Below are 12699 nucleotides of genomic sequence, written 5' to 3'. Positions count from 1 at the left end.
TTGGCTAAGAAGTGTCATTTCCTTTTAGTAGTTGATATAATTTGTACTGGGGGACTATGTCCTGCTTTTAGAGGATATAAAATCAACAGTCTTTTTTAATCTATCGTTGATCCTACAATTGGGCTAGAACACTTCCAAGTTTAAGGATAATAATGTAAGACATTTTAAATAAAATTCTATAGAAAGTTAAGGAAAATTTGGTGCTCTAGCTAGGTCTCTTCCAATTCTACATTTCTATGATTCTATAATTTTCCTCCTTCAAAACTCTCCTTTGTCATGATGCCCATAAAAAAAACTTTGTCAACAAGGTCACTTGTTAAAGGCCATTAAAGGCCACTGCCTATAATGCTGACTAGTACTGTCTCATTGTTTCCTTGTACTCCCCCACCTCTCTACATCCATTTGGTGTCTCTTGTCTTGTACTTCGAGTGTAAGCTCTTTGGGGCAGAGGTGGTCTTTATTCTGTGTTTGTTCAACGCCTGGCATAGTGGGGTCTTGGTCCATGACTAAAGTTCCTCAAAGTTCCTACAGTAGCGCAAATAATAAATACACTAAAACCAATCCAGACTGGACAAAATGGTTAGGTAATCAGAGAACAATTAAAAAAAATCTGATTAAAAAAATACAAGTAATGACTTCTGGAAAGAATCTGCTTAACAAAACAAGATGAAAGAGGAAAAAAAACCAAGAAACAAAGACAGAACAGCAGCTTTAGACAATATAGTTAGAATGAATTATTTTGCAAAGGAAGTGTAAAAGAAAGATCCATCTACGGAGACATCAGGGAAGAGAGAGATCAGGACTGCAGAATGTTTTTTTAAAATAGACATTGTGGATTCTGGATACTTGTCTGAGTTCCTAGCACAAACTTCTCAGACATCCAGCATACATCAGACAACCTGATTTTCAGACAATACTCTAGTCCATCTTTTGCCATGCTGCCATTGATAGTCAATAATAGGTCATTGATCAGAAATATCTGAAACTGTATAACCACTGTAGTTGGCTTACTGTACTGTACATAAGGTACCTATCCTTTCCATGTGACAATAATATGGAAATTATAAATATAAATATAAATTACTAATATGGAAATATCTATTAATACTACTGAGAATCTACTATGTTACAAAGCCATATCTGAGCTAGGACTTAAACTCATATCACAATCCGAAAGTTATATCTATTGCCATAAACTCAATCCATTTTACTGCATGTTCTGCATTTAGGATTTTTGCTATGTGACAGCCTACAATAGTCAACTCTATTTAAGCACTATCAGTCAATGTCAATGCAGAATATGAATAAATGCTTCTATGCAGCTTGCCAACAAGGTCAACTCAAGTGTAATTCCCTAAGCACGAAGTGTTGCCTACTGATACTACACTAGGAAACATAGGATATACAGTGCCAGCTGGCAATTCCTGACAATATTAAAAAGCACAACCGGAAAAACACTGGGTTTAATCAACTCAACTCCTATCACCTTTCCATTGTAATATAAAAGGGATCAGATTTGCTCTGTAACTTTAACAAAAGAAGACTACCAGCATGCAGGCCACACCATCTCTCCACACTACTTCCCTGCTCTGTTCTTGTTAGCAAGCAGGGTATGACTTTTACAAGAGGAATGGCATCATGGTGTAACACAGAAGGTACACAATGGAAATATTCAGCATGTTGGGCTTGCTGTCAGTGTGCTTATTCAGTTGAGAAGTTTTCACCTGCATAATTCTGCAATTTTAATTTTGGAGAGCTTTGATTTCTCAAGAGTTTTGCAAGATTTTAAAGTGACCTATGGAGTTTTCCATCTTGATATCCCATTAAAGTAAATCATACAATATAAAAGAATATTATGACAAGCTTTTTTTAAAAAAATAAATACTGAAGGCAGATCTTATGTAAAATCATTACACCATACATTGAAGACACTTTTCTATTTCATGTTAATCATTCCAACAACAGTATAGATATAGACAATTTTATTTTGGAGACATATTCCCTTTTCAGAGTCAATGCCAATAAGTGTCTCTAAAGCAGTACGTACAGAGATGCAACCATAAATAAGATTTTCAACTACTACTTCTGCAAAAGTGATAGCCAGGCCTTGTCTCAATATAGCGTATGTCAAGAGAAGGAGTGCTTCTGCCAGCATACTAACTTAACCTCCCCAAATGACATTAGACAAATGCTTTTGTCATTTAGCTATCAGCTTCTAGAGTGTCTACAGAGGAGATTTTGCCGCCATAGCTATGTTGGCTAGATGGTGTATCTTTTTCACATCCCTGACTAACACAGTTATGCCAACAAAACGTAGTAGTATAGGTTTTCACCAAGTTTCCTTGGTTTGTGTAGTTCTAGGCTGTCTGTCTAATGAACAGACAACAGAACAGGGCACTGTTGCCAACACAACAAACTTTATTTGCAGAGGTTTATGAAACTACCACTCAGCTACAAAAAGGTGGAAAGTACGTTCTGACAATGGTTTAAATTGTGGTTGTTACTTTGGCGAGCAACCTGTGTACACATCAGAAAGGTGACAGCTTCTGAACAGGATGAAAAATAATAAGTAGGTTCTTTAAAAAAGAACCCTTTAGGGTGAAAGATTACTGTAGGCTCCTGCAGGGGTAAGTGAAAAGCTGAAAATGTAGTGGAGCTTTACCTTGCAGAGCTGAGGGAGAGACCTGACTATTTAAAGCGAAGTACATGAGCCAGAATAAAGAGAACGGAAGACTGGTTAGGAACAGGTCCTTTCTGCCTTCCCCAGATGGAGAATGGCTGTCATTTCACATAAGACAGTTTGAGTCTGCTACAGATGGAACTAACAGACCTAGTTCTTTTAGCTCAGGCAGTAGAGGATCAGGTTTTTAGGTCCAGAGGTCCCATGTTTAATGAAAACTGCTGACAACCCATCCTAGGGTTTCATTTTACAGAAGTTTTCCTGCTTTAATTTTATGGACTTCGAAGGAACAATCACAATGCCTATTGCCAAATACTTGGTAAAAAACTCTTAGGGCTGTGGAAAGTTCAAACAACAGAATCCAGTGCTGACGCTGGTCTATTACAAAGAATGTGTTATTTCCATTAATAACGTGAATCACAATATAGAGGAATAGTTGCTGGAAGGGGATTATGGAAAACCGTATTTGCTTGGTGTATCTGTTTAAACACTCAAGACCCATCATGTGATTAGCCTCCAACCACCCCTTTCCTTGTAGGTATTAAGAGGAAAGCATTCAGTGGCTGATCCTTAACTACCCTCTACGTTGGGGATGATGGCTTTAGAAAACTGTATGAGAATTTTAACAGCAATTAAGTGGTAAGATTTGAATTCTTGGCATACTCTTTGCCAGCTCAAGGAACGTTCTCCTAGGCTACAGGGGCTACATGATGACAGAGAGTCTCAGTCTCTCTCCTCATTTGCAGCCTAAAGTAAGTGACAGCATTTGAGATCGAGGGACGTGATCATTCCCCTCTATTCAACATTGGTGAGGCCTCATCTGGAGTACTGTCTCCAGTTTTGGGCCTCACACTAAATGAAGGATGTGGTCAAATTGGAAAGAGTCCAGTGGAGGGCAACAAAAATGATTAGGGCTGGAGCACATGACTTATGAGGAGAGGCTGAGGGAACTGGGATTGTTTAGCCTGCAGAAGAGAAGAATAAAGGGGGATTTGATAGCTGAAAGGGGGTTCCAAACAGGATGGATCTAGACTGTTCTCAGTGATATCAGATGACAGAACAAGGAGTAATGGTCTCAAGTTGCAGTGGGTGAGGCTTAGGTTGGATATTAGGAAAAACTTTTTCACTGGGAGGGTAGTGAAGCACTGGAATGGGTTACCTAGGGAGGTGGTGGAATCTCCTTCCTTAGAGGTTTTTAAGGTCAGGCTTGACAAAGCCCTGGCTGGGATGATTTAGTTGGGAATTGGTCCTGATTTGAGCAGGGCGTTGGACTAGATGACTTCCTGAGGTCCCTTCCAACCCTGATATTCTATGATTCTGTGATACAGCAGATTTATAGTCAAGTAAAATGTGACATTCAGTTTGGTGCACATACATTTCCATTGCAGATGAAAGGTTATAAAGTGCTCTACAGACAAACACAACCTTTCTATCACTAACATTTTAGAAGTCAGAAGAAGTAGTATTTCAGATTTCTTGCAAAAGAGTACAAAGAAAAGTGAGGTAATCGGGGTAAGGGGTGGGAGGCGGAGGAGGGAGATCACCCACTACGGTGATTTTTGAACTCTTATTTTTTCTATATCAATTTATTTTTCAAGGCACCAAAAATACTGAGTATTCAAAGTTTATATTAGGGTTTTTTAATATTTTAAATTAGATTTTTACAAAATAAAGGTTTAAATCTCCTGTTAAAACTGAACTCTGTATACCAACCTTAATAGCGTAGCTACTTCTGTGCCGTAATATTGAGTGGGATCACGGTACTTTAACACTAATATTATGAGAGCTCTACACTTATCCCAAATTCTGATAGTCCTGTCACTATGATAGGCATCGAATGTTCATTACTGACATAAAAATGAGCACCTTGCCATTCATTTTTGATGTGATCTCTGACATTCAAATGAATTGTAACATCTGCTCGTACTCGCATTGGCCAGTTTTCACCAATGTTGGGCTTTGCCACCTCTACCACAGTGAAAGACACAATGGGTTGTGCCATTCGAGCCCATCCACCAAACACAATGCCTCCATATTCTGATTTCCTAAAAATAAATAAATAAATAAATAAATCAGTGTTGCATTACAGCCATTAACCATTGCTTCATTCAGATTTTATTTAAACCGCTGAATAATTTAAAAATCACATAATCAGCTCCAATTTTTGAGAGACACGATGAAGCAGAATTCCAGAATTTAAAGGCATGAAGTTTCAGCATATCTTGTATCAAAGAATCAACATATAATGTAAACTAACACATATTAGTTTCATACTCTCACCTCCTGTGTGATGTATGAAACAATTTGTGATGACATTTCAAATATGAAGTCATCCAAGGAAAGCAAGATGATGAGAACACCACAGAAAGATTTAATGGATATGAAAGGGAGACTACACCTTATGCACTACAGAAAAAGTAGTGAGGAAAAAAAAAAAGGTACTGGTGACATATAGGTGGGATTTTCAAAAGCACTTAGCACTAGTGTAACTCTGCTCCTAGTGAAGTGAGTGATAACATTTTGACTTCACTGGGAGCATAGTTAGGACAATACTGAGTACTTGTGAAAATCCCACCAGTACTCCCCATCCATAACACTAATACAAATGATCAACTATTAAGAACAATTGTTAATACCGTGAAGTTTGCGGTTAACATTTAACACAAATAGCATTTTAACGTTAGTAAATGGAATACTAGTCAGCACATAGTAGTCACAAGCGTTCTTTCTGGGCAACCATACCCAAAATATATTTTCATAATATTATAAGATTAATCTTGCATGAAACAGTATTTTAGAAGAGATTATGGAACACCACATTTATACCTTTATAACAACTGGAAACAGTTGGTCACTACTTAGATGAATATATCCACTTTATATTATATATATCACTAATTAATTATTACCCCAAAAAACTTTAGCTATTTCCTACATTGTGGTGTTTGGTTTGTTTTAGTTAATACAGAAATATTACCAAGGTTTCATCCTACTGACACTATCCTCAATGTCCTGTCTGATCTCATATGTAGACTCTAAGCGGAAGAGATTGAAGTTCCGTAGAAGGTAGTCATGAAGAGTAAGAAATTGTAAATTCAGTTTAGGAAGAGCGAGGCAGCCTACGGAAAAAAACATTAAGTTCATCTTCTGTCTATAAATGGAACAAATTCATTGGTCTTACATATTCATAAACAGTATATAGAATTCCATCATCATGCTTTAGTTATGATACGAGAAGATTTAAAGAGCACTTTCTTCTAAAGCCACATACTACCAAAAAAAAAAAGGGGGGGGGAGAAGGGGAAGGGTACAAAGGACATCCCTCTCCCCCCTCCTTTGTAAATCACTTTCAAGTGATCTAAGTGTATTATTTTATTCTTGTTGACCATCTCTCTGCATGCAACTGTTGTACTTAAAAGGCACCTGTCTTTGCATTGCCACAGCAAATTACTTGTAGCGATTGGTAAAAAAAAATCTCACTTCACCACAAGTGACCACGTTTAGGACAACGATATTGGACAATTCTCCCAAAAAGTTTCTGATGTAGAAGAACTGGTCCTGTGACACATGCTGTGGACAAGTCAGGTGGTTTCTTCATTAGAAACCAAAAAAAGAAGGCTGGAAGACTGATGACTAGAGAACTAGAGCCAAGAGAGTGAAGCCTGAGCAACTGAAAGAGGAAGTTTTTTTTATTATTATTAAATAGATCTCTATTTTCTATGAGAAAATAACATTTAACAAAAAGCTGCTCTGTCCAAAGATTCTTCACCATCATTCCTTCGCTGTACTAGGGCTCACAATAACCATCACCAACTCCTATCAGAAACCCCCCTATAAAACGAGAGAGGACCAAACTTGACATTAACGATACACCTGAAGGAAAAAAAAGGAAAAAATCCCCACGCTTTCTGTCCTTCTATAGACACTATGAAGCAGCAGAAAAAGGTTATCTGAAGGTCCCCTTTAATTTTCCTGTCAGTAATATAGTAAAAACATTTAAGGATATGGTTCTCTCTATTTTTAATACATCATGGTAATAGTGATATAGAGGCAGAGTAACGGTGCTTTAGTGACTAACATTTGTGCTAGTGTTCAAGGTTCTCCTCCCTCCTTACGTAACTGATACATTTTTGTTGATAGAGATAAGCAGAGGGAACAGAAGGAGCAAGAGGAGAAAATTTATGTATGAGAGAAGTACCTATACTATTTAATGGGCCCCTTTCACTATCCATACCGGCCCCTATCTCACCCATTCAGTACTATCCCTCTCACTTGTCAGCTAAAAACCACACACCTCTCACCCAACCCACAGAGTTCCCTACCTTATCTTCCCAGCATTGCAGCCACCTATACTAAGCTCCATGATTATATTTTATGCAGAAAATGCTTTAAAACAGTTAAACAATGACAGCAACAACCTCTCCAACTATCATTGACACCAGGTTTGGCGATTAAATAAATTTTGGAGTTTCTATCTAAGCCAAGATTGTGGAGTTACCATACCATACCACCAAAAAAAACATCAAACTCAAACAACAACGATAGGAAACTGTTCTAGAAGTAAGATCACTGCATACTTCAAGCCATCTTGTCCCTAAAATACCTTGCCCATTTAGCCCCAAATCATTTCCACATTGGCATAAAACCATTCCTACGAAATTTCAAGTGGATGGATTAGGTTTAATTAAGTCAAGCTAATGGAGGGAGACCTAAGTGTGTTAAAAATTGGGCACAGAATATCCAAAATAGCAATTCTGTTGTAGCCATGTCAGTCCCAGGATAATAGGCTACTTAACCATAAATGGTCCCTCAGAATATGTGCTTACTACTTATGCTAATCTATCTGTTTGACCTTGTATTTAGCTGTGACACTCCGAGTACCTTTCTCAGAACTCAAGAAGAGCTCTGAATAGTTTGAAAGCTTGTCTCTCCCACCAATGAAAAAGTTTGGTCCAATAAAAGTTACTACCTCACTCACCATGTCTCTCCAAAATAAATAGCTGTATTTTTAGCCTACACTATGAAAAATACTAGTGTTGCTCCACAACTCAAGTTCTTACACATGGCTCATTTAGACGGCCTTTTGGTTTTTAATTTTAGCTTCCCAGGAATTTACCAAGTTTTATTTAAAAATGGGAGAAAATTGGTAAACAAAACAAACCACCCTGGGGGGGAAGGGGGGGTATGCACCAAAAGCCTTCCCCTCCATGTAATGGCCAGGTGGTCTCAGCTGCCAGGACCCAGTTCCCTGCTCTTCTCACTCCCATCCTGTGCACAGGAAGCAAACAGAGTCATACCAAAGGGCCAGGATGAGGAGAGGAGTGGAAGGCTGCAGCCCATGAGTACCACCACCTCCACCATCACCTCCTGACAGAGGCCCATCTGCTTTCCGACAAAAAAATTCCCAAGTCCCAAAAAAGCCAAACTTCCATAAGAAAAAAAAAAAACTGGTAAAGCCCTCTTTACACATTTAATACTTTCACTTGACTACTGTCCCAGTTTTACACCTTTGTTTATGAACTGTGAAGGCATGAAAATTCTTGCAACATGCAATATTATCCTTGAAATCTTTCTGGCACACAGTACATGTTGGCTTCCACAAGCACAGAGACATACTGCCAATAAAGAAAGGTGATAGAACACAATTATTTCTATTCCGTGAAGCTATATGAAGATAAAACGTCTGGAGCAATGGGCCAAAGTGTCTGTGCCCAGTACAGCATACCCCTCTCCAGAGTCTGGAATGAAACCCAAGACTTCAGAGTCTCACCTGCTGTTTCCAAACATCTGTGAAACCCACTGATAAAGTATCCAAACACCCCCTAGTATCAGTCCACATAGAGAATGACAGTCTTTTACTGCAAACAGTTACGCCCTTAACTCAAGTGGCAAAAGTCTGTGCAGTGGATCTGAAGATTCCAGCCCTGCTGATGGCCCATGTAGGTGTCAATATGGCAGCATGCAATGGGGTGACTGGCAGACAGTATCCTGTAATACCCTGAAACACCCTATGGAATTAAGATGAGCTTCATTTAATTAAGATAAAGCTTACTGAATTAGAATTAATATCTATTGTGGCATTGCATTTACCTTCTCTAGCAGAAAGTGGGGGGAATGCTAATGTACTTCCTCTGTTATCAACCCTTTGGAACACCCCCAGAGAGATATGCATATACTAGTTCAAACTGGATTCTTCAGGGACCAACCAAGAAAAAGTGTTTTGGTACAAACATTCTGGGTTAAAACTGGCTCATGGCCTTCTTCCTGATTCAGAAAATAGGCACAAATCCTGGTCTGCGGACCCACTCAAGCACTCAGAAGTTAGGAAATGCCAGAATTAAGAGTGAATAGGCAACCTTAGTTCTGGCATTTCCTACATTTGAGTGCTTGCCTTTGGAACCTTAATAATGTTCTTTTAACCAAGTTGTGTGTGTGTGCAGTTATAGACAAATTACATAAAGGGCTGACAGCAATTCAGCATAATATCTTTATAACAGTATACAATATTAATATTTTGCAATGTGAAAGTATGAAACAAGCAACACAGAAATGAGTAATCACACAGGATGACAGGAAGTTTTTCCAGACATCTGTTAAAATTAGTGTTTCAGTTTACCAATGTGGAAATAAGATTGTTCATTTTTGTTGCATATATGGTTAAGAATGCCATATACTAATAAATAAAAGTGCATTTGAAATGGAAGTTTCACTAAAAAGGGTGAAATAAGGATTTCTACAGACTCTCCACTATGAGAAGCAGCACTGGTGGCCTTACCTAATCCACATTCTGCTGGCAATGAAAACTGTTACTGTAACTATTCTATTCCATGTCAGGCTTAATTTTCAGAAGGCGTTCTCCATTTCTGTGTGCAACACCTCATGTACACACTGCTCCTCCACCCATCATAGTAGGTTTTACACATGACAATTCTATCTTTTGTGATAGAATCTAACACAGCTAACAGTGCATAAAAATGCAAATGCAGGTTTGCACAAACACTAATATGTGATTCTCTGAAACATGTCAAACTGTTTCAAAGAATAAGCCTTCCACTGGTGTCCGTATAAGACTGTGTTGTTGGAGAAAGCTTTACAACTGCATGGCCTTGTACCCAGTTAAGAATGTCCTCTGTTCTGGAATGTAGCCAGCTTGTTTGCCTGATTAAAAAGAAAACTTGATTTTCAAGCAGTACAAGTATTACCTTCCTGGAGAGATTAGAGTGATCAAGTTAACACTGCAGTTTCCAGATATCACTGCTATAAGGAAAAGGGAACCTCTTACTCTGCAGAATCTCAATCATGTTACAAGACAAAATACTGCCATAATACTAGTGCTGTTGTCAGTATAAGTTATTATTCTGCTCTGTGTGCGCTGATATCCAAAGAATATCCACGTGGCTATTCAAACTGGAATTTTTTGTTTGCTTTTTAAAAAAGAATTCAGATTTAAAAAAACAATTTCAGTTCAGAGAACAATCATGTCCCTAATTTAAACATTTTCCCTGACTGTTCTGTTCTCCATCTCAGCCAAGGAAGAGATATGGCTCTACATTTTCTACAGCACTAGCAGTGGCAGAGCTCCAGGCTTTATCACATTGTCCTAGCTGACAACAGGAACAGATCTGTGCCAATAAGGGAACAGGTTAAATCGACATTAGAAATTCCACGAATTCCCTGCCTGCCACACAGACTATGGATTCCATCCTGAAGTGCCCAGTGGGACATTTTGTGACAAATGTAGATAAGCACTTTTATCCTTAAAATTACATAAATTGGTTCACTGACAAGCCATTACTGGCAAACGTATTTAAAATATTAAAAAAATTAATAGCTATTATTGAGCATAAGCAGTTTCATAGTACAGATGTTAGCTTTCAGGATATGTATTAAGAGTTTGGGATTTCAGTTTAAACTGAAAGTGAAAAAACCTCACCACACTAAACTGACTTTTCAAGAAATCAATATTGAAAAAGAGCAAAGTTCTTTTAAAGGAACTCCACAGAATTCACTTGCTGCTCACTGTAAAACTATGGCATGAGTCACTTCTCTCTCAAGCTCTGTATAGTTCACTTCTTGTGAGCAGGTAGTAGCAATGTGGAAAGCAGTTTTTTCTTGTGCTTATACATAGATGGAGTAAATGACATTGTTTTATGATTTACTGCAAGCTTTTATTATTCCTTTGTTAATCTATGTTTATCTAATTGGTAATGAAGACATTCATTTCAGATCAAATTTATGCAGTCCAATTCAAATAAACCTATAAAAACTGATTTTTTTCCCCCGTGGAAGTTAAAAGGCACTAAAAGTAGCCAAAAGTAAATATTGTCCGGATTTAGAAGCTATGGAATAGTTCTTCATGAACTAGAATTAACTAAAAGTCCTCTGAACTACGAAGTTTTAAGAACAATCCAAATACATCTGAACAAATATACCTTCTCCAGAATAGTACTCAGTTGGGACAATATTTTCATCCCAAATAATCTTCTCGGTGGGATACAGGGGCATCTGGTTAAGCTGCTGAATCTGAGAAATTCTACGTGCATGACGGGACACCTAGGAAAGCGAAAGTGAACATTTAAACCAAAGCTTAACCAAGTCAGCATTTTGCTATGCAAGTGACAAATAATGTATAGGATGGTCATCCAGGAAGTGAACACTAAAAAGATCACATCTTCAACTAGCACAACAAGCTGAAGTGATAAAAGTACCTTAAGACTTCAGAAATTAAAAAGTTACCTTCAAACTGTCTATATTTTATTTTTCTTCAGTTAATCAATCTTGTTTGTACATTGAAGGAAATCATAAGATGTATTGCTAACAACCTGATGTGGGCTATTTCTTTAAAAAACAATGAAAGAGGTCCCATTTTACTAAGATGACAAACAAGCTGAGGTGTAATTTTAGTGGCCAGGTTTATGCCTCTTTGAAAACTAGGCTTGTTTAATAATTCATTAATTAATGGTCTCATCTAAAGTCACCTGTAATAGAGACTCCCATTAACTTCAAAGGGCTTTTGGATCAGGCTCTTGGAGAGCACGGGTGGTATCCAATGATGCATTATCAAACACAAATGAAGCCATATGATTATCACAGAATAGTATGCATGTAGCTCAATGGTATCAGATCATAAATAGTTCAAGCATGGATCTTAATACTGCAGTGTCCCATTATAATTTGGATGTTCTAGTTTTAACATTACTCTTTGACAAGACAGGAGAAGAAAGGTTCTCTTTCCCTATTAAAAAATGGCATTTTTCCCCCAGTAGATTTAAACAACAGCACATAAAAAGATATGAAATGGCTGAAACTATCTAGTCAAATTTCCCTCACAAGGTTAGAATTTAAACTGAAGATGAAACAAATTTTCACTATAATTTTTCTGAACACCAGTGTTTGCCTATAGTAGTTAAGTCTGATACTTTATACTCAGCAATAAATATTTATAACAAGTGCCTATATAGAAAAATGTATCTGATACCTCTGCATCCTGTTTGAATAGGCCTTGCATTAGCAGGAGGATCAGTCCACAATCTGACTTAAAACTGCACACACAACATCAAGAAAGTATTCCAAATAATTTTAAAATATGATCAGCTACAGCAATGTCAGCCTTTAAAGAGGAAATGGAACAACGGATATGTTGAGAAGTGTCCCATCATTACAACACAGGTTAGAGTTCCTTGCTCAGAGCAGTATCTACTCAAGTGAATTCCGCCTCCAACCTCCACCCCATTTCTATACTCATGGAGATTTTCAAAACTGCCTATGGGATCTGAATGCTCAATTCTCACTTTAATTTATGGGAACTGAATGTCTAAATCCCTCTGGTCAGCACTGAAACACAAAAAATCACAGCCCAAATATATTTTAAACAGGTCTAAACAACTAAGGACGCAGGTATCATGCAAGCATCTACATATGCTGTAACAACTTTCATGATATGCGGAGCTTAAGCAACTGTTGATGAAACACTGGTAACAGTTCTCTACAGTTGCCATTGTTCAGACACACCACCACTT

The 12699-nt window shown here is 37.7% G+C and overlaps 1 protein-coding gene across 1 annotated transcript in view; it reads right to left on the bottom strand.

The window, feature by feature from the left end:
- AQR (aquarius intron-binding spliceosomal factor) overlaps window positions 1–12699 on the bottom strand; it is a 96321-nt gene that overhangs the window by 55710 nt on the left and 27912 nt on the right. Inside the window, exons 15-17 of the mRNA XM_032775001.2 lie at window positions 11113–11233; window positions 5658–5799; window positions 4547–4725 (exon numbers count right to left, since the gene is read on the bottom strand). Of these exons, the coding sequence (XP_032630892.1) occupies window positions 4547–4725; window positions 5658–5799; window positions 11113–11233 (442 nt within the window). The remainder of the gene's footprint in view (window positions 1–4546; window positions 4726–5657; window positions 5800–11112; window positions 11234–12699) is intronic.

The sequence above is a fragment of the Chelonoidis abingdonii genome, chromosome 4 (genome assembly GCF_003597395.2).
Source record: "Chelonoidis abingdonii isolate Lonesome George chromosome 4, CheloAbing_2.0, whole genome shotgun sequence".
NCBI classification, from domain to species: Eukaryota; Metazoa; Chordata; order Testudines; family Testudinidae; genus Chelonoidis; species Chelonoidis abingdonii.
This window is presented reverse-complemented; position numbering and strand designations above follow the sequence as displayed.